This window comes from Periplaneta americana, chromosome 10 (genome assembly GCF_040183065.1).
Source record: "Periplaneta americana isolate PAMFEO1 chromosome 10, P.americana_PAMFEO1_priV1, whole genome shotgun sequence".
NCBI classification, from domain to species: Eukaryota; Metazoa; Arthropoda; class Insecta; order Blattodea; family Blattidae; genus Periplaneta; species Periplaneta americana.
Window position 1 is genome coordinate 54,699,022 of NC_091126.1, and position 22,410 is coordinate 54,721,431.

A 22,410-nucleotide genomic window follows, 5' to 3' on the forward strand; every position below is an offset into this window, starting at 1 on the left:
ATAAAATATAATATTATATTGCTTCCATTGGTTGGTCATCAAAACTGATCATTTTGTTCCTTCTAAATTGCAATAATAGATAAAAAAATACATCGTAAAATTGAATTCTATATTCTTTAAAAATCATTAAGTATAAATTCTCTTTTACCTAATTTAAATTTTAACCCTGACGTTCTTTAATTGAATCAGAATATACATTGTTATAAACATTTGAAAATTCTATGACACATTCCAGATGAAATTTCGTCCAACATTCTTGTGACTTACCTACCGATATTAATCTTTCTCCACACACTTTTTTTTTTTTTTGCAGAAACATTTCTTTTGTAGATTCTCAACACGTAACTTAAATAGTGCTTGTAAAATTACAAATTTTGTCATATAATTCGTTTATTGATAATGGTGATTCTTCTACATCCAAGGAAGTGTATACACAATTATGATGCACCATTATTTCAGGATTACACATTGATAAAATAAGTAGACATAGTATGCAAAATCCTCTAAATAAACTATCATTAAAAGACTTCCTTATTTTATTGTATATCATTCAATTTTATAGATTTTGCTATTTTTATTTCTTTTCAGTTACTTCACTTAACCAAATTCTTTTTCGATGAGAAAAAATGTCATTCTATAAGCATGAATTGCAGCACGCCCAGAGGAAGACTTTGGGAGGATGAAGTTGGCAGTTCCATTCCTGTGTGTTGCAATTAGTTGTACAGAAATGTTGAATTTCGAGTAATCACATTGCTCGCTGTGTTTTAGATTTTCTGATATTGTCATCAGTTTGAATGTTCACAGGTTTAAACTTGGAGGAGGACAGTGAATCGTAGTAAGAGTATTAAAATTCTTATCTTAACTTAGACTGGTTTAAATCGAATGGAAAATGAGGCAGAGGACACTTGTTATAAATGTGTGGCGAGTACCTCATCCCTGAATAAAAGATCTGCAAAGAAGATTATCAACCACATCTCACACTTGTCAAAATGCAACTTTTATAGATACATCTTGCTTATCAGTAATGAATTCCACTTTACAGGTGTCCCTGCCTCACAAACGGACTTCTTCAGAAGTGGAGGATAGGAAGTCCGTAATTTCCTTGTACAAAGAGTATTGGAAAGGAACTAGTCATTGTTTTTATATATGTGTTAAAAGAGATGGAAAATATTCTGCTTCTTTCCATTCTGTGCAATATCTTTATAAAATATGCCACATTTTATGTTCAGAACACACCACAGCCAGAAACGATGTTATTTCCAGTTTCTTATTAAGAGTTGTTAAGGATACCTGGTCGGAACAAGTTGAACTTTGAAAAAGTTACTCAAAATTTGTTACATATAAATTACACGAGATAATCCTGCTTACAGCACTTCAGTCATTACAAATATTATAGGATTACTCTACATGTAATATCAGTTCATGTAAGAAAAATGAGATGTTGTATTTTAATATGATTGTTACCCTGCAATTGTAACTGTTGTTTTTATTCAGGTATACTGGGCTCTTATTGGAACTGACTCCGCTGAGGCCACCAGAACAATGTATGCAATAGTCTGTTGACAGGAAGACAGTCTCTGGACTGCTATTAAAAGTTGTGTTCATATGTGCATATTGTTATTTTTGTATAAAAGAAAGAAATATTCACTGTGAGTGGAATATTAGTTAATTATTTCAATATATGTATTATATCTTACATAATTCCTTAAAAATAATTAGAAATGCAATATTTTAGTATTAAGTGATAATGATTTTTTTCCACAATTACAGATATTTTTGTAATTAAGAAACTTGATGTTTAAGGTAAATTGTTGAGACACCAGAAACTTACGCCTTTGTTAAAAAAAATCAGTTCTTTTCTGAAATGTTAAACTGATGAATTATTTTGCTATTTAGTTAGTGCAATTATTGTAGAAAAGAAGTTGCTATTATGTAACTCAGAGGTAATGAATATTTAATCAAAGCCTTGCATAATCCAAACACCACTCTGCACATACCAGTAGTTGAAACATTAGTGATATTTGGTTGTAGTCTTTTTTTGTGCTATCATTACCCCTAAGTTGCAGAATGATCTCCAACACAGTTGATGCATATAATCTGAAATGGGATGTGATAAAGGAGCTGTGAAGATTTTACATACACACACACACACACAAATATATATATTCACACTGTTGGCTTACTTTTAAAACCTTGTACCTGCATTTGAGGAAATTGCATAAAAGAATAAAATAACTTCTTATTCGTTTTATACACCAGCTGACAACTGTTATGCATTTGTTATACATAAAATATAAAACCATCAACATATTTACAAGGTGTTATCAGTCAGCGCATTTTAAAATATACACATGATTCGACATTCCGGAAAAAATTGGACTTATGGAGTTTTAAAAGTAAGTTGACGACACACACACACACGCGTGCGCGCACACATGCATACACAAGCCCTTACAGTCTCAGCTGCGCAGAACGAGAAAATCGAGACAAATTGAATGCTGCACTCGCCGTCATATTAATAGAAAGCAGACATAACATTAGTACATTACTTTTAGATCACAAGACATAAATATATACACCTTGATCACACAAGTTCCTCTTATAATCAAATTCTTAAGTGAAATAAATATTTGATAATCAGTATAGGCCTGTTGTTAAGTTTTAGAGAATCGAAAAAATGAAAGATAATATTGCGAACGCTTGCAAAACAAATTGATGTGCAAATGACAAGATAAACACCTCCCCCCCTCCAAAAAAAATTAAATAAACACTATAACCCTGAACCTGTAAAGACGGATTGATGCCTAATTATAAACTTTTACAACTACCTAAGTTCTATATACGTATGTTACAATTTCTGTGTAGCCTCAGAATTTAATTTTATTATTTTAAAGTGTGTGTACTTACTTCTGAAAAGAAATTCCTGATCCTTTAAGCCACGTGTTGTTGTGCATAGGAAAGCACCATTTTACACTATTTACAAAGCACATCACTTGATATGAACTATAATAATACAGTATATACTTATATTCATGATTGAATAATCAAGACTACTATTTAATAGTCAACATGTATTTACCTATTAATTTGAGAAAAATTCGTTCTGGCACTGGGAATCGAACCCAGGACCTCTCAGCTCTGCACGCTGAGCGCTTTTTCCAACTGAGCCATGCCGGGACACGATGCACGTGCTGGCCGAACTCACCTCATTGTATGTCAATGGCCTACTACCTGCATTTCAGACATATAAGTCATATATGCAGGAGCGCATATTTAAATGAGTTTATAGCCATAGTCAACAGTTTCTGAATGCTGTTAACATTGATATATACTTATATTCACGATTGAATAATCAAGACTACTATTTAGTAGTCAACATGTATGTACCTATTAATTTGAGAAAAATTCGTTGTTGAATATGGCCATAAAGTCATTTAAATATGCGCTCCTGCATATATGACATATGTCTAAAATACAGGTAGTAGGTCATTGACGATATAATGAGGAGAGTTCGGCTAGCACGTGGATCATGTCCCGGCATGGCTCAGTTGGAAAGGGCACTCAACATGCAGAGCTGAGAGGTCCTGGGTTCGATTCCCAGTGCCAGAACGAATTTTTCTCAAATTAATGGGTATATAATAATACAGTATTTACAAAACATGCAAATTCATATTATTAACACATCAATTTACATTGCTTTCATGGTATTCATAAAAAACATCTGAGATGAAACAAAATTGCAAGCATGACACTATCATGTTTACTGCTACTGTTTCTAATAACATGATGGCGAAAACATGCGCAGAATGGTTTCAATTTTGGACAGAACACCAGCCTAGGTAATACTGTATAGGCCATAACTTTTTTTTTGTATATACACACACACACACACACACACACACGCACACTATAATTATATATATATATATGTATGTATATGCCTATTTTTATGTAATTTACAGTAGTGCACATGTTATTTAATACATTGGTTTCGTTACAGAATTATTTTCATGAATATATTAAACTTTAGTAACCTCTTTCTATAAGTCTTTGATTTCTTCTCTCTCATTCTGATTACATTTGTAAGTAACAAAAGAATTTACTGTCTTTTATAAGCAGAAGACTTCTATAGAATATTTTTGTGTACAGTTTTTATGTAGGCTTAGACCTAGTTTTGAGTTACTGAAAATGTTTTCGTTGTAAGATAATTATCATTTATAAGGAGTAGGTGTTAAGAACCTAGTTGTGAGAAGCAACTTACAAATCTTGAATCTCCGTTGTCTTCACAAAATATGTATCTGGTGTTACAGATTTTTGTAATTGTTTTATTTAATGTCTCCAGTAGTATCAGGAATTTCAGAAAGAAATGTTTTTATAAATGATATCTTATGATATAAAGATTAGGCCAATATACAGTTTCTAAAAGGAAAAATTTTCGTTGCTAGATTATTTAGAGAAATTGAGAATAGTTAGGAGACTAATGGAAGATTCGTAGGCAAAAAATTCGGAACATGTGTATTTTCAATCTTATACATGAATACTTCTGTATATTAAATGTTAATAATTTCTTTCAACATACATTATTACTGACAGCTACAGTGCCAATTATGAATATCTAAAGGGAATTGTGATATGCAAAAGTCATAGTTTCGAAACAGCTGTTGTTGGAGTATATAATGTGCTTAAATTACTTAAGTAGTATAATGTAATTTTATTCTTGCTAGCTTTATATTTTTCATGTATGTTATAATGCGTATTTTGTTAATGTATTATGGCATGTGAACAGTATTACTAGTTGCATTAGTAATGAAATATTAGTTTGTCATCACTTACACATTGCAGTGACACATTCTAGTAAATTATGTTGCAATTTAATAATTGCAAGATTGTAATGTTGCTCTGCATTGTGAGTAGTAACTCCCAGTTCAACGGGAATGATTGCCTTTATATCATAAGTAGGTCTAAATGGTTTGCTCCAAGACTCAGTGTGCATGTTTATAAGTTTCATGGAATTGAATGCTGTTTTGCACAAATTCGATTTTATATTAATATATTAGTCGCATTCATCACTTACAGACTGATTTGTCAATTCTTGTTATAGGTGTTTACAGATTTTAAAATATTGATTATATAACTGTTCACTTCATTCATATTATTTTGGTACCATAGTCTTATTTGTAATTTTAAATTTATTTAAATAAATGGTTTTCCTTTCAATAAAGGCTCAATAGAGAAACAAGTAAACTAGTGTTTTTTATTCTGTAATTTGTGAGCATATGTTCACCAATTATCTGAAAAGTGAGTATCTGTGGACACATGCTGTTCATGTCAGTATTACATGCTGTGTTCATTTAGTTGCATTATAAAATATATTCATGTAATTTCTGTAAATTTCATGCTAACAGAAGCAAATGTAGAAGAATTTTAAAGAAATATTAAATTTCTCTAAGTGAACGAACGAAAGATTATTTTTATTTGATTATGATGTTTTCAAGCGAATTTATCTTGACTTTGTGAGTTTTTCTAGAGTTTCGGGAATTTATATTTTCACAGTTGTCAGCTTGATTTAAAGCTTTTGGGTAGTCATACTCTCCTGAAGTAGAACATTCTATATAATATTTGAAAACAATTTAGCCAGTACAATATTAATTTAATGTTGGCATAAGTAGATCACATATATTTGTGAGGTTTTCAGGAGAAGTTGAAGATATTTGATTTAACATTGATATATGTCTAGTTGACTGTAATACAGTATATTGAATGCAGTTCCACATCAAGATATTTCCCCTTCATGGAACTGGTATAAGTGAAGAAAGCAACAAATTCCTTACTATAGAGGGTGTTGGGTGATTGATATATAGGTTTTCTGATTACAAAACCTGCATACACTCACAGAATTCTCTGGTGTTCTGGATTTAAATATCTGTAATCTTTACATCACCACTGTTACCACTGCAATGCTATTAATGTTTTCTCCATATGAATAATATAAATTCTACAGATAGTACTTACATATATAAGGTTATTCAAAAGTAAATTCCTATTTTGAAATAGTAATAAGTTTTATCAAATTTTTAGATTCCACAAAAATAAAAACACCAATTTCTTTGTAAAGAAATGGGATTTTATTAAAACACGAAAAAATTAAATAAACATGACCACCACCGTGTCGTTCAATAAGAGATAGTCTTCCTTCTGTGCTATAAATGGCATTAGTAAGCACATTCCTAGGGATCTTTTCAATGACATCCGATGTTGACTGTTTCAGTTCCTCGCGTGTAGTAGGTCTACTAAGAAATACCTTTTATTTTAGATAACCCCATAACTAGGATGACCAGATTCACATCGATAAAAAAGAGGACACAAAGCTTCATAAAGGAGGACATTGTTCAAAAAAAGAGGACAGAAAATATGTCCTTAGATTTAGACTTAGGCGTATATTATACCATAAATTACATCAATATTTATTTTATTGCACAATATTTACAGTACAGATTTAGGCTTATATCATACTTTAAAGTATGTTAATGTTACAAAATAATTATGATAAAACTTAATAATAATGATTTTACAGGTAGGTACATGTGAAAATCAAGGGAACTATAATTATTAAAGAGACAGAAAATATATATTTAGATTTAGATTTAGGCTTAGGTTTATATTATACTTAAAATTATGTCAATATCTATTGAATACAGCATTACATATGATAAAAGTTAATAATATAAAATGGTTTTACAATTAACTACATATTAAAGCCAAGGGAACTATAATTGTTATCAAAATACATAAAAAGGCCGCACAAAGTGTGAATTTAATATTATTTTGTAAGCAAAGAGATTTATGATCGTTGGAAAAGAATATATTTCATCGCTGCTGCTGCCACCTACAGGCAAATTGCTTGAAAAAAGCGTCAAATCAGATAGTTTAAAAATATCAGACACACAAGTTACGAAAAGGAGGACATTTCTTGTTCTTTTAAAAATCCGCCTGGATCCTGGACAAAGGAGGACATGTCCGGATAAAAGAGGATGTCTGGTCACCTTACCCATAACCAATAGTCAGCTGGATTTATGTCTGGTGACCTAGAAAGCCAACTGTTTGGAAAATGCCTACAAATTAGACGATCACCAAATGTGTTGCGCAATAGTGTTTTTACATTATTGTGTGTGTGAGGTGGAGCACCGTCTTGCATGAAAACAATGTTTTCGAATTCATGATTCTGTAATGCTGGTATTGCAAAGTCTTGCAACATTTGAAAATATCACTCCTGGTTACCAGCACTGTTTTTGTTTGTCCATTTTCAATTTCTTCATAGAAATACAGTCCCATTATGAAATGTGACGTAAAGCCACACCAGACAGTAACCTTGATATCATGTAAAGGTAAAACTATTTTAAAAATTATTCAAATTACTTTCCTACTGCCGTCTGTATTCTGAACAACAATTATTGTTTAATACAAGCATGACACAGTTACCATAGCAACAAAACACTCATTGATAAAAACCACAAACCTTCCAAACAGTAATGGTACCTATATGAAACCAAATTGCTGATATGTACAGAAGATACAGCTGTTTCAAAATGGGAACTTTTGAATAACTTTATATATTTAATCACTTATGGCAGGATCACATTTCATACACTAAGAATGAATCTGACTTTTATGAAGTGATTATGCTCATATGCCATACTCATCAGTTAAGAATGCTTTGTTGCTTGAATTGATATGAGAGTCCAAAATAAATTTATTGACTTTGATAGAAAATGAAGTTGCAATTCAAATTGTTTACTGTATAGAAAAAAAAAATCCATAGCGTGACAGCCAATAAAGGGCCAAGACCGACCAGCCACCTGCTGGTCTCACGTCCACATGCCTAGCAGAGGTGAACGATCATCCAACCAAAATTGAGGTATCACGTGGTTACCACTATGATCCCCCCAGCCATTGTAACTGATTTTTGTAACCAGATTTTGCTACCTATTGTAGCTGTCCAAATTCGTCACATTATTTGGTGGGCACCGGTCCAATACACTGGCCGAAATTTCATGAGAAAATTCCTTCCCCTGTGAGAACTCGAACCAGCACGCATTTCATAACATGAGTCCTAGGCATGATGGGTTAGGGCTTAGACCATGACGCTACGGCACAAGACATGTAGGGCCGTATTCATAGACATTCTTAGCGTGGACTTCCGGTGGATGATCAGCGTTTTTCGTATTCATAAACCAGTGTTAGCGATAGGATATGATTTGAATTCTGTACAAGTAACCAGTGGATAGCCGGGGCTAGTTTAGCACGCTCATAGCGCGTGCTGCGAAATGTCTATGAATAGCACCCTTATTGTATAAACTTCTATTAAAATTAATGTAGATAAAAAGGAAAGTTTAATTACAACGTGATTTTTTTTTATAGTTCACTTTCACATATTTAATGGCACTAAAATAATTATCAGTGAATGGTGTAATGCAAATGGAGTGTAATAATTTCTTTACATTGTTTTATATATTATCTAAAATAATCATTATTTTAAGTAAAATTATGTCAAAAAAATCTTCTAGATTCTTTACATTCACAATTTAATGGCCTTAGCACGATGTTTATTTCCCTACTATTACCCTTTACATAGCATGAAACAAGTAGGTGAATGCTTTTAGAGCTTTTCCAAAAAGTTTGTGATAGGTGAGGACCATCTCACAAATTGCATAAATTGACTGTAGTCACAAGTCTTCTAAAATAATTCATCCCCTAATTCTTTACTTCAAAATATTCACTATAGCATGTACTCATCAACATAAGGGAATAGCATGCTTGAATGACCTTTCTCCAGGAAACCCCAGTCTTTTCAGAGATCACTAGATCTTGTACAGGCAGGCTTTCTACTGCAGCTATGAAATTGGAGTTCTTTCTCATGACACTTCTGTTTAGAGAGAAGAGCATGTTTTTGCAGTAGATTTAATGAATTTTTAATGAGAAAAATTGCATGTAGTCATGTGTACCATCCCCCTCTTCTGTGCAGGCTGAGGCAGAGTTACTGTAGGCTACTAGTTTTCGTTGCTTTTCATCACTTTTTTTTTTCAATATTATACAATTGTTCTATGCTATCCCAAATGATGCTTTGATCGGAATTTTCAGAACAGCAGTCCTCTTATTTTGTATGTGGTACATAAGTATAAGCAACCTAGTGAGGACATGAGTCACTGCTTTGGCTACTGTAGCTGTTATGATACAGTATCAATAGGCTTTAGAGGACAGTAAGATTCTTTCTGTTGCAAGTTCACTTCTCTCGCTGTGTCATATGGGGCGAAAGTATTTATAAAAATTGCAAATGTTTCAAGCTATCTTTTCCCCTCCACGCATAATTTTATTACAAATTCTATTTATACTTGGCAAATACGGATTTTTTTAATATAATATTTATCCCCAAGCACCAATTTTTAGCCATAACATTTTAAATCCTGTGGTACTGTACTTAAATACCCAGCATTCCCCTCTGCTGCCACTTTTAAATATCACCACTAGGAAAAATATTTGTGAGGATATTGACATCTATTTTTACCATGAATATTAGACGAGTGTCGAATAGTTAAGAATATACATCAATATTACAGTTTGTTTTCTCGATAAAAAATCATAAATTTGAAAATGCATGCCAGACGCAGGCATACCAGTATTACCCCCTAGTTCCTGGCAATTTAAATGCCAGACGTACTAATTCTACTCCTGGGTTAAGTATTTTTGTCCGATTTGAAATGAAATGACCTGCATATATTTGATTTCTTTTTACAAATCAAAAGATAGTTAATTTTTCTTTTTAACATTCAACACTTCTTTTACTTTCCTATGCGAAAGATTTGTTGTCATTTTAGTATATTTATTGAGAGATAAAAATTACCAAATATGTATGTTTTTATACTAATATTATTTGTTGAATACTATTTGACACTTACAATTTTATTACATAGAAACAGTTTCATTCAATTCATTTGCCAGTACACTTTATTTTAAGTCTTGAAAATTACCTGCGTAACTGAATTTAAATGGCAATAGGAGATTAGGACTTTCCATTTTGAAAATATTAATACTTCTGGTGACATCATGAATGTTTCTTTCTCACTTGGTACTAACTTCATGTCAGGAGAAAGAATTCAGATATTTTCACACAGCCAACACACATGTTAAATGTATCATTTCTCGATGGCGCATGAATGCCTTTCCTTGAACTTCTTTCATATAATTGTGCTTCAACGTCAGGAAGCAAAGCTGAATTATATTCTACACAAACATTCCCAACCTGTGGTCAGCAGGTGATTTGAAAGGGGACCTTGCAACCAAGGTGTGTTTCCAAATGGTATTTTATCTAACTTCGAGTTCTTTGATTTTTATCGACTGCTTGAATATTTCTTATTTATCTCTGAATTTTGAGGCACAGAATTTAACAGGAATGATTTTGGCTGAGGGACTTCTCTTGGCTTGCAAGTCATGTGTACTGTCCGATATTTTTATTATTTTTTTTTATTCTAATCTTCAGGGTCCAACTTTTAACTTTCACAGCTCAGAATAAGACTAAGCAATGATGAAGAAATTAAACTTGTGGTCTTGCTGAGTTATCAATCGAGAATGCGATTCATTTCTCATTCTCAGTGAGTTTCTAGCAACACATGATGATGAATCCTCGTTCAGTATCATTGAAAGTATGAACAACATTTTCATTGATTGACATTAAAAGTAAGGGAGTATTTTCTTTTCTTCAGTGGAAAAAATAATTGTATAAAAAAATCTCTTCTTTATGACAAACAATAGTTTGACTATCAAAAAAGTAGAGGGGCTGTTAGAATTAATAGAATTATCTCCTGGTGCGAGCTTGAAAATTTGGTTTCCTACAATGTCTCTGTTGCATGTACCACCCATGTATCCTGATGTTTCCTGAATTTAAATGCAACACTTACTATGCCAGAGGGACAGGAACTGGCCACCCTACCTTATTGGTGTCACTTGTGGGGTCCAGACCTGTCTTTGGATAGTTGACTAAACAACAACATATTATGGGATGTTATGCTATTTGTATCGACATACTTGTGTGAGTGTACATTTTCTACTCTTGTCTTCTTGAAGAAGAAATATATAAGTAACTAAATTTAAGGTTGAGGCGACTTGCGACTTAAGACTATCTACAAATGAGCTAGAAATAGTAGAAAAGTTTTCCGGGCTAGGCCGTGATCTGTTGGTTGTGAGACCAAACGTTTCGTTCACTGCTGCGGTGAACATCTTCAGTGGTGTCTATTGCTGGTGCGGCTGGTTCTACTGCGTGTGCCGATTACAGTCTGCGCTGGCTGCATCGTTGTATATATAGTGCGGGAGGGGGGGGGCTTGCTGTTTTCGCCTCGGTCCGCGCTCGAATGTGCTTCGCGGGCGGGTTTGCTGTTTTCCACGCGCTCCGCGTCCGAGGTTGTGTTGTTTAATTGTGCTACGCGGGCGGGTTTGATGTTGGTTTTCCTTAATGTCGGATACCAGGCCTTGTTAACCTTGAGGCCTTCTTCTTTTCGATTGAAATTGTTGTTATGTTTATATATTTCAATCGCCTCTCGGTGTAGCGACACACCACATTTCTACGCGAGGCTACACCGAGAGGCAATTGAAATATATAAACATAACAACAATTTCAATCGAAAAGAAGAAGGCCTCAAGGTTAACAAGGCCTGGTATCCGGCATTAAGGAAAACCAACATCAAACCCGCCCGCGTAGCACAATTAAACAACACAACCTCGGACGCGGAGCGCGTGGAAAACAGCAAACCCGCCCGCGAAGCACATTCGAGCGCGGACCGAGGCGACAACAGCAAGCCCCCCCCCCCCCTCCCGCACTATATATACAACGATGCAGCCAGCGCAGACTGTAATCGGCACACGCAGTAGAACCAGCCGCACCAGCAATAGACACCACTGAAGATGTTCACCGCAGCAGTGAACGAAACGTTTGGTCTCACAACCAACAGACCACGGCCTCATAGCCCGGAAAACTTTTCTACTATTGACGCTGGCCGTGAAAGCCTACACTCCAATATAAATGAGCTAGACTTCGCAAACAACATAAACTATTCCACTGATAACCTTATGGTAAGTCTTAAAAACTGGTTTAACTTCATAAATCATCCCATTTATAACCTTACGTTAAGCCTAAAAAAACTTGTTTTATTTTTCACAGCAAAAACATGATATAACGTAAAATAGCTTTGTATTTATATATTTTCAGATTATATTCAAAAGCTAAAACTGAAATTCAATATCGCTGTCAATTTATAAAGGACGTTTAATTCACTACATTATGCAAATATTTAATGAGTAGAATATGATTACCAGCCTGAATTACACAAAACATTATGGGGGTCCGGCAAAATGTAATATGAGCTTCAAAGAGTCTGTGACATTCTAAAGGTTGGGGACTACTGCTCTATGACATTCGGCACAACAGGATATATTCAGTGAATAATCTAGCACCAGTAATGTGATTTGTTGCATGCTAAGAAAATAAGTTTGGAAATTATTTTGTCATTCTTCAATATATGAAATCTTTGGACTAAAAAAATTTCCAATTTTTCTACCACTCTGATTGGTAGTTATGTTAATGCTGATATATTTTCTAAATTCTCATTTATGGACCTAATATGACATTTTATTTCTTGCTAGCACTTAAGAAGTGGTTTGACCATATAATTAATCCATTACATACTGTATTTAGTAAGAAAGTTTTGTATTTCTAGAATGTTTGCCCTTTTTAGAGCACTGTCTGTTGAAATGAATATTTTACTTCTTCTTCTTCTTTCTCTTTGTCATCCCCTTTGCCATCAAGCATCAGGGTCCTTCTAGCCACTTTATAAAATTCATTTCTATCCTGGTCGAGGTGTTTCAATTCCAGAAGGTGGCCACCTTCTCAATATACATCCCACATTTCAGTCTTGGTCTCCAGTGCTTTACACGAATCTGAATAATGTATGGTACACTTAGGAGGGCCATACTGTGAGGTCTGGATTGATTCTTTTTGTAGGACGTGTCTAGGTTAAAGACTTACAGCAATGGCATATACCATACATGGGCACAATTTTCGGTTACGTGAGGCACTCGATTTGAAATAGTTTGTTTACTAGGAGAGGAGACTGCAGAGTAGGATGGGAAATATAAACTGCTGTGACCTGCGTCACCTTATTGTAATCGCTAAGGCAGTCAGTGGCGAATTATTAGGAAAGCGCTTGGTTAACGTGAGAGACTCGAAAACTTTTGTTCAATTTGGCAAATTAATTCAGCAGCTTTAATCATAAACCTCTTTACTGTTTCTCCGTCACTGAATTGATTTAAATCACAGGCGAGAAATTGCGTAACTAGCCAATAATATTCCATCACGTTGTCTATGTTTATTTTCTTGAATATTCTGGTGTTTCTCAAGATTACTTAATAGATTTGCACGTTCTCGACCTAAAATAATTTCAGAAAATCATATTTAGTTTTCTACGCACATTTGATATTTTTTTTTTATAAATTTCTTTTGGAAATAATACGTACAAACAACATTTAATTCCTCGTAGGCTACCTTTTAATGCAGTGTGTTTAAGGTATAATGTCGTATTTAGTATACTATGCAAATGTTAAGATCATAAATTTTCTTCGGAATAGTACGAAAAATAACATTTAATTTGTCTTACCATCTAATTCAGCATGTTCTTTATGACATAAGGAGTAACGTCGTTGTATATTAAATTTATTAATGCCTAATAGGATTTTCGAGCATAACATACATCGTATGTCCTCCCCTTCTAAACAGCAAAAAACCTCTTCCTCCCATTTCTCATGAAATAATCGTTTTCTAACGCGTACACACTGCTTTGATAATGCCATTATGCCACCACTGATATTGCTTATGAAACTGATATAGAACGTGCCCACACCTAGGAGCTACGTGAGAGAGGAACGGGGACTGTGAAGATGATGTCACTCTGAGCGATAAGCTCTGTGAAGGTCAGTGAGGCACAAATTCTCAAGTGAGGCACGATGCCCATCTCTGGCATATACCTATTGCCAGATGGGTGCTGATCTCTTATAGATTTTCATTGCTGACAAAATACATAGTAAGTGTGTTCTTAAATTTCACAACAGACAGATTTTTACTTTCGGCATTATGTCTTAAGATACGTTCAGTAAGATATGTTTAATCTTGCCAAGATACAACATTTTTAACAAGAGCCAGAAATGGTCTCATTATCACGTGGTTAGATTTACACTGTACTTCTATTTGTGTATGATGTAATAATAATAACATTCTTTTAAACTGCATAGCCATAAATCCATAAAACTGAAAGAAATGAACTAGTCATCAATACCAGTTGCACAAGACTCAGCTCTGCAAAACATATTGACCCCACACCAACTCTGGCTACTGGCAGTAGGTGTCTATAATTAACATTGATCAAATTATTCCTCATTTGTTGGAAAAAAAACTCCAACTGAAGGGTACGGTGTACTAGAGTGAACCCTATTTATCAGCATCCTGCGTGACTAAAGTGACCAGATTCTTTTCAAGTCAAAGCAGGACAACAGTGCATGCGACTAGCATCGATATAAATAATTGGTTTCATCACAACATTAAAGTAGCAAAATTGTTCTATAAATGATTTTTACAATGGTAAATGTATTATTAATTATAATTTTTGTATCGAAATACTACACAAAAAATACCAGTCCACACAAAATATTCATATTAACCAGTATAGCCAGTTCATGTATTGTATTATGAAGTAAGCTGGAATTTGATTTCAGAAAATTATGAAATTGTAGCCAGGTCTTGGTGAAATGTCTATTGGTCAACAATATATATTTCAAAGCATCCAAAGATATTACACTTTTTAAGGTCCATACCATGTTTAGCTAAAGCACATTTTCTACAGGACCACTAGTCTCAGAGAGAGAGAGAGAATGAGAGATTATACTGCACAATATTCAGCATGGTTTGATGCCTCACATTGTATTCTTAGGATCAGTGACATGTTTCAAAAGTGCCATCTAAAGTCATCAAGCTTCGACCAGCCATACTCAGAGTCAGAGAGAGGAGAGGGAGATGGACGCTTTTTCGAATGTTACCGAGCATTACTTTTCGTAAAATGGAACATCCAATTTTGTGAAAACAGGAGGATTAAACTGCTTCAAGAGACTTTGTGGGACAAATATGACTGAAAAGGGACTCTCCGACCAAAAGTAGGACATCTGGTCACTTTATACTGGACCCATTAAGAAAATTGATCGATGTTTATACAATGACAATGACATGAGTGATATGATTCATTTGGAAAGGAACTATATGATAGGATGAAATGAGATTGTAGCTGTTAGATCGTAAGTTTACGTGATTTCTAATCATGTAATTTATTAAGATACTAACTGCGACACCACAATTACATCATATCCCGTATGCAATCATGTTAGCCTGTTAAAACTATGAATGAATATGAGCCATGTCAGAGTTTGCTTATATTCAATACTCGCATCAGTAAATCACAGCAATTAAAATTGAGAACAGGTATGAAACTAAATTAACATTATACAATATGCATTTTACTAGCATAAAATAAATAATAAATTCCTCTAGATGCGGTTGCATTCCTAGTAAAATTTGCCTTATGGAAGAAGACTATAATATTCAAGAAACTTAAACTTGAAAGAGTATTTGAATATCAAGAAAGCAGAATGAAAATATTTGGAGCAAAAACACAATTGGAACAAACAATAATATAATTTCATTTTGACATAACACACAGTCTACTCTTCAAAATATGTTGAACTTAAACTGAAACTTCCTAAACTATATTATTAGAATCCGCAGTACGAAATTTCAGAAAGAGACTGAAGAAATGGATCAACTTCAATAAGAAACAGGCTGAACCAATCTGAAAGTAATTAACAGCAAAAATAGGCATTGCGTAGCCATTTCCATAATCGAAAATTGAAACATGTAGCATGAAGAAAGTGAGCAGTGTGCACTCAACAATTTATAATAAATTGTCCATTGGGATTAATGCATGTGATTTGTGTGTCACAGGATCATGTCACAACTCTTCTTAGTAGGATACTCGTCACCTTATTATTTTGTTGAATTTTGACTTGAGCATGTATTCATACAAAAAATATTTTTGAATAAATTCAATTAAACTTTCAAATTTATGTATGTATTAATAATTTTGGGGAATCTGTACATCTAAAACTGCATAAAATTGCAATATTATATTCCCATTATTATTATTATTATTATTATTATTATTATTATTATTATTATTGTTTGAATTGTTATTAAAGTGTCAAGATTGAGTTGGATTTGACATGTGAATGTGAAAAGAATGGGAGAAACAGAACTACCCAGAAGGATATTGTAATGCAAACCAGAGGGAAGAAGAAGTGTAGGACGACAAAGGTTGAGATGGTTGGGTGGAATGGTGGAAGATATGAATATGATCGCAGTTTAAAAATGGTAGATGATTTCAGTGATAGAGAGTCTTGGAAGAAGATCTTGAAGGAAGCTGAGGCTCATACAGGGCTGTAGTAATGATGATGACGATTATTATTTATTATTATTATTATTATTATTATTATTATTATTATTATTATTATTATTATTATTATTATTATTATTATGTGAATTATAAATTGGTATATAAGTGTCTGGGTTTAGTTTAGAACTATGAACCTTTTGAAAGCAATTATTAATTTGCAGAAATGTAAAGTCACTTGTCTAATAATCCACTCCCTTCTTTTCTTTTTGTGTATAATCTTGAATATAAATTTGATGGAATATAGGGATGTGATCATTATATATTTGGGAGTAACATATGTTTCATTTTGTGCACAGAGATATATATTCTTTACTATTACAGATATCGTCAAAATGCACCACACACTTAAATTAGAGTGTTCACTTTAGCAGTAAAAAATGGTGATATATATGGGGCAATTCATAAGTCTCTTCGGGATATCCACACTTTGTAGTACAGAAGCTGGAATGATCACATTTGTTGAAGCATGTCAACAGACATAGAAACTCTCCAAGTTTGTGTAACCTTAGAGGTCCTCACCCCTGCTGACACAAGAGACGTCAATCCTGTAATCAAGTTCCTGTCACACATATTCCAAAATCTCACAGTCAATAGCACCTGACCCTTTGCATGATCGTTTGTCACAGCTCTGATAAATTTCCTGAAATAGAGAACACATACTAACAATCCTTGATGCAACTCCATAAGAAAAACTTCCAAGGGATTAGGTCAGGTGACCGTGGAGGCCGGGAAAGTAGAGGAGAGTCATCGTCAGAAGTATGCCCAATCCAACAACTGGTCCACACTTGTGGAGTAACGGTTAGCGCATCTGGCTGCGAAACTAAGTGGCCCGGGTTCGATTCCCAGTTGGGGCAAGTTACCTGGTTGAGGTTTTTTCCGGGCTTTTCCCTCAACCCAATATGAGCAAATGCTGGGTAACTTTCGGTGCTGGACCCCGGACTCATTTCACTGGCATTATCACCTTCATCTCATTCAAATGCTAAATGACCTAAGACGTTGATAAAGCATCGTAAAATAACCTACTAAAATAAATAAATCCAACAACTGGTAAGATTAGCATCCATATGATTACGAACATTTTCATGGAAGTGTGACAGAACCTCATCTGGTTGGAAAATGAAGTCCTTGCTATTTTCCTATAATTGTGACATTAACCACAGTTGGAGAATGTCAAGGTAATTTGATATCAACGGCAGTTGACTTCGTAAAGAAAATCAAGACTTTCACTTTAGGTGAATCACGGACATGTTCCATCACTACATGATTTAATTTTATTTTCTCCAAATGTGTACATTGTGATGGTTCACTTCACCACACAGATGAAACATCATCTCGTCACTGAAAAATAAATTCTCAGCAAACCGTCTTCCTCTAGCTGCTGTTTGAGATCCACGCAGATCTGGACATGAAGATTGCGATCCTGGAAACATTGTCTACAATAACTATAGTTCATATGCTTTTAGAAGGCACATCGGGTGGAAACAGGCAGAGCTTGTCCAGGGCGACTGGAGTATTACATTAATATTAATTTAAGACAGGTTAAATGCAACATTTTGCCTCAAACTCCTAGGTTTCTTGAATTATTTTTTGTATGCTTAATTTAGATTTTAGTAAAGAGCTGTACTAATTATTCAAACACATACAATTTTAATTTAGTAATTTGAAAACTCAATGCTGATGACAGTTTTATTGTTAATGAGTACCGTAACAATAATGAAATTCTCATTCTTTTATCTAATGCAGTAAGTGCTGTTCCAATTGACAGATATTACCATAAATGCACATATTTGAAAGAAACAAAGAAAAGGGCTTCTAGAAGGTAGAAATATTTAGTCATAGAAAATTTCTGCATAACAAAAACTGAAGCCTTTGTGAAAAGGTTTATTTTTTATTTTCCTATTGATATACTGATATGAAGACGTATGAATTTCGAGAACGGACAAAGGAAAAGAGAATGAAAGACCGAAAAGTTTGAAATCATTCCATTATTTATTATTTTGTTTGCCTTCATTCATCATTAAACATGTGATATTTTTGCAGATTTTGACTTCATTGTATAATTTAGAATTCTGCTCCTAGTAAGTTAATACCCTACTTAACAAATGATCTGAAATTGTTTGGAATAGATGAATACAGTATTATAATACAATCAGTGAAATTTTTATTGGGTTTGATACTCTTAGCTTAGTGGTACGTTAGTAGCTCAATACCAGAATAAGATTTTATCTTTCCTGGACCCTGATTTTCATCAACAACATTGGCTAGAATTTTTGTAGTGGACAAGATTCGCTCATGAAATTTTTTTCCTGTAGTACTCCTATCTCCCTCAACTATACCAGACTTCTAATCCATCAACATTCTCCATTTGTCTTCATTTTTTATCTTGTCAGAAATTACAGCATAGTTTTGCATACAAGCTACAGTGATACTCGAGAAGTTAATGACTAGAGACCGGATATTTAGGCATTTATAATAAACTTACTTAAAATATGTATGCATAAAAGGCAATTAAAACATGAAAAGACGCTACATTAAAAAAGGGCATATTAGCTAGGCAAAAAAGGCAATAAAAACATGAAACGGCACTGTAAGTTAAAAAAAAAAAAAGAAAAAGAATAATATATTTTATCAGCTAATTATGATATTCATGCTACACACCTTGTTTTTGGTTGCACATTACTAAAAATAAATTTTTAGAGTTTCGAATGTTAAACTCATTGGATAGAACAGTTTTACCACAGAAAAAGAAATCGTTTTACCACATATGACATAACTGGAGTGTGTTTGAAGCAAGCTCGTGTAGACGGACTTGCGTACCACAACTGTCTTATTAGGTACGTACCTTCCATTACCTATTTGGCAGATTTGTTTATTTCCTTTAAGGCAGTTTTATACATTACACCTTCGCACTTTTCACTATTACACTCCCCATTGCACAAGAAACAGCTCCATTTTGGGACACAGTTTTTTCAACAGACAGTTTCATAGATATCACTATTATTTCCTTCCTTTTTTTTTTTTCAATAAATTGTGATAATTTCGAACAACTTAGCATATTGGACTGCTATGAAAGATGCGCTATTACAGACACTCAAGCTACTGAGAAATATTTTCATGTCACAAATTGAAGTAGCATCATCTTCAAAAAGTACAGGAAACACATGACATAACTTGTCAAACGTACCTTCCATTACCTATTTGGCAGATTTGTTTATTTCCTTTAAGGCAGTTTTATACATTACACCTTCGCACTTTTCACTATTACACTCCCCATTTCACAAGAAACAGCTCCATTTTGGGACACAGTTTTTTCAACAGACAGTTTCATAGATATCACTATTATTTCCTTCCTTTTTTTTTTTTTTCAATAAATTGTGATAATTTCGAACAACTTAGCATATTGGACTGCTATGAAAGATGCGCTATTACAGACACTCAAGCTACTGAGAAATATTTTCATGTCACAAATTGAAGTAGCATCATCTTCAAAAAGTACAGGAAACACATGACATAACTTGTCAAAAATTGTTGGTGCAGTACACAACAGCAAAAATATCAAATTAATAAATAAACTTTCAATTTATTTTGAAAGGTGAAAATAAGCACTCCTTTTTTTGAAATAAGCAGCAAGAGCTTAAATAAGAAAAAAGAAAAACAAAATAAAAAGTGCCCCTATCGCTCCTAAATATGTGAAAGCGCATTTAAATCTGTATAACCCTCACATATACCAACCAAGTAATAAAAAGCATTTTGCCAAACATCCGGGCTCTAGTTATGACTATAAAATAATATTGTTGAGTTTTTCATCAACTTGTTTTTCTTCTGCTTACAGTATGGCCACAGTTCAGAGAGTAATTGCAGATGATGATGTTGGGAACTATTCGGAATACTGCCAGTAGTCTCAACACCTATTCCTAGAGACTAACATCTTATTATAACTTTCTTCATTATAATTCAAGAAACAGACAAATTAAGATTGTTTCTTTTAGGAGTACCATGCAAGAATAATTGAAGAAGGAGGCTTTTTTTTTTTTTTGCCTCTTCTCCATCTCCAGAACACTTCAAATTTTCTGTATCTCTAAGATTATTGCAACTTAAGTACTCTACTTATGACTATAATACTGTACTTTAGTGAAAGATAAGTAAATTTAATATTGCATCTGTAACTTAGGTACCTATGTGCCAGATTTACATAGGATGTAATGCAATGGGTGGTACTGTAGAAATTGTCTCGGAATTGGTAATTTTATTTGCGAAGTTGTCTTTTGAGGGGCTTCCATTTTTTCCTTGTTACTGAGCACACAGTGTCTTTCCTCACAACCCCCTTTAATATTTTTATAATAACATATTTAATAAGATGGATCTCTTTCGCCATTTCTTCTTGGTGTTGCTGTTCTTGAATCTAACACTGAAGTGTAACTGTTCCTGCTGCAACATATCATGTAGTTATAATAGTTGTACTTGTAATCAATGAGAGACAGGGTTAGGGAAGACACTTCTGACTTCTGAAGTTAGTACATTTTCTTTCTAGTAATATATTTTTAAAAGTCACGTGTGATAGAATTAGTGTAATCATAATGTTTCCTATTTTATTTTTTTTATTGTGAGTATTCCTGCTAAACCTTCATGTAATTTTTAATTTAACAAAGTCTATTAATTTTATTATTTTATTAGTAAATATAGCTTTACGCCATTGTGATAATACACTGTGCTGTCATAGTTTCGGATTTAGTGCTTTTATTACAGAATCTTTTAGATTCAAGTTAAGAGATATTAGTTTTAATACATAGCGTAATTGGACCATTGGTGAGGTCGATATATCCTACAATATTACAGTTTAATTTGGCCAAGAAACATGTAAATCTTTTCGGCAACACTCAAGTCATTGCAATTTCCTTATATTGATATCCTGTTATATTTAGGTGCAGCGATGAACTTGAAGAGCAACTCATATTTTACCTATTACTGCTTCATAATGATCTACATCAGGCAGTCTCAACTCATGAAAAACGAGCAAAGGGCGAGCTCAGCACGACCATGCTTGCTAGCAGGTGTTGCAAGACAGTAGTTTACTAGTGTATTGTAGGAGTGATCACATGTAACTAGATTGCAGTGTCGACTTGTCTTGTAGCATCAGAGGTTATAAAATATCAACTTCCCAAGTTGTGGCTACATCATCTAAGGCTCGCTCATTATCCCCATGTACAGTCGCTCTACAGTAGTGGAATAAACAAGAAGCCACTAGATACGAGGAGTGTGATGGTAAGCCTGGCTCTGTGTTAGCATTAGCATAAACAACCATTCACGAATGATTACAAAAATCCTTTTTGGTGTTGGGACAGTGATGGACTGGTTGAAGTGAATTTAAAAAAAATCAGTAAAAGAGAGAATGTAAAATAATAATAATAATAATAATAATAATAATAATAATAATAATAATAATAATAATAATAATAATAATAATAATAATAACAATAATAATAATAATAATAATAATAATAATAATAATAATAATAATGTGAACTTCCCTTTTCAAATAAGATGATGAAAATTTCTGTCGAAAGTGTAGATCCACACGTTTTCTTTTATTATGGAACACTTCAATTGAAGTTTATTTTGTCACTGAATTTGTTTAATTTCTTATTGCCAATTTTAGATGATCAATTCTTTAGGGTAGTCTTGATATAGGCCTACTACCGACTTAGCAGCATCCCAAAAGAAATAATCGGGTGGAGTAAAATTAGGGGATCTCAGAGGTCATAGTCCTCACGAAATTATTCTCTCTCCGAAAATGTCTCCTAACAAATTCATTGAC

At 33.5% G+C, this 22,410-nt stretch overlaps 1 protein-coding gene across 6 annotated transcripts in view; it reads left to right on the top strand.

Moving 5' to 3' along the window:
* Cdc50 (cell cycle control protein 50A) overlaps window positions 1-22,019 on the top strand; it is a 74,460-nt gene extending 52,441 nt beyond the window's left edge. For 2 of the 6 annotated variants that reach the window (XR_011334319.1, XM_069837524.1), the window contains one exon: window positions 1,495-5,244. Coding sequence is in view for 2 of the 6 variants with exons in the window: in XM_069837524.1 (XP_069693625.1) it covers window positions 1,495-1,555 (61 nt within the window). In the remaining 4 variants the exon portion in view is untranslated. The other 4 variants (XR_011334323.1, XR_011334321.1, XR_011334322.1 and 1 more) reach the window with 4 other exon arrangements.
* The last annotated feature ends 391 nt before the right edge of the window (window positions 22,020-22,410 follow it).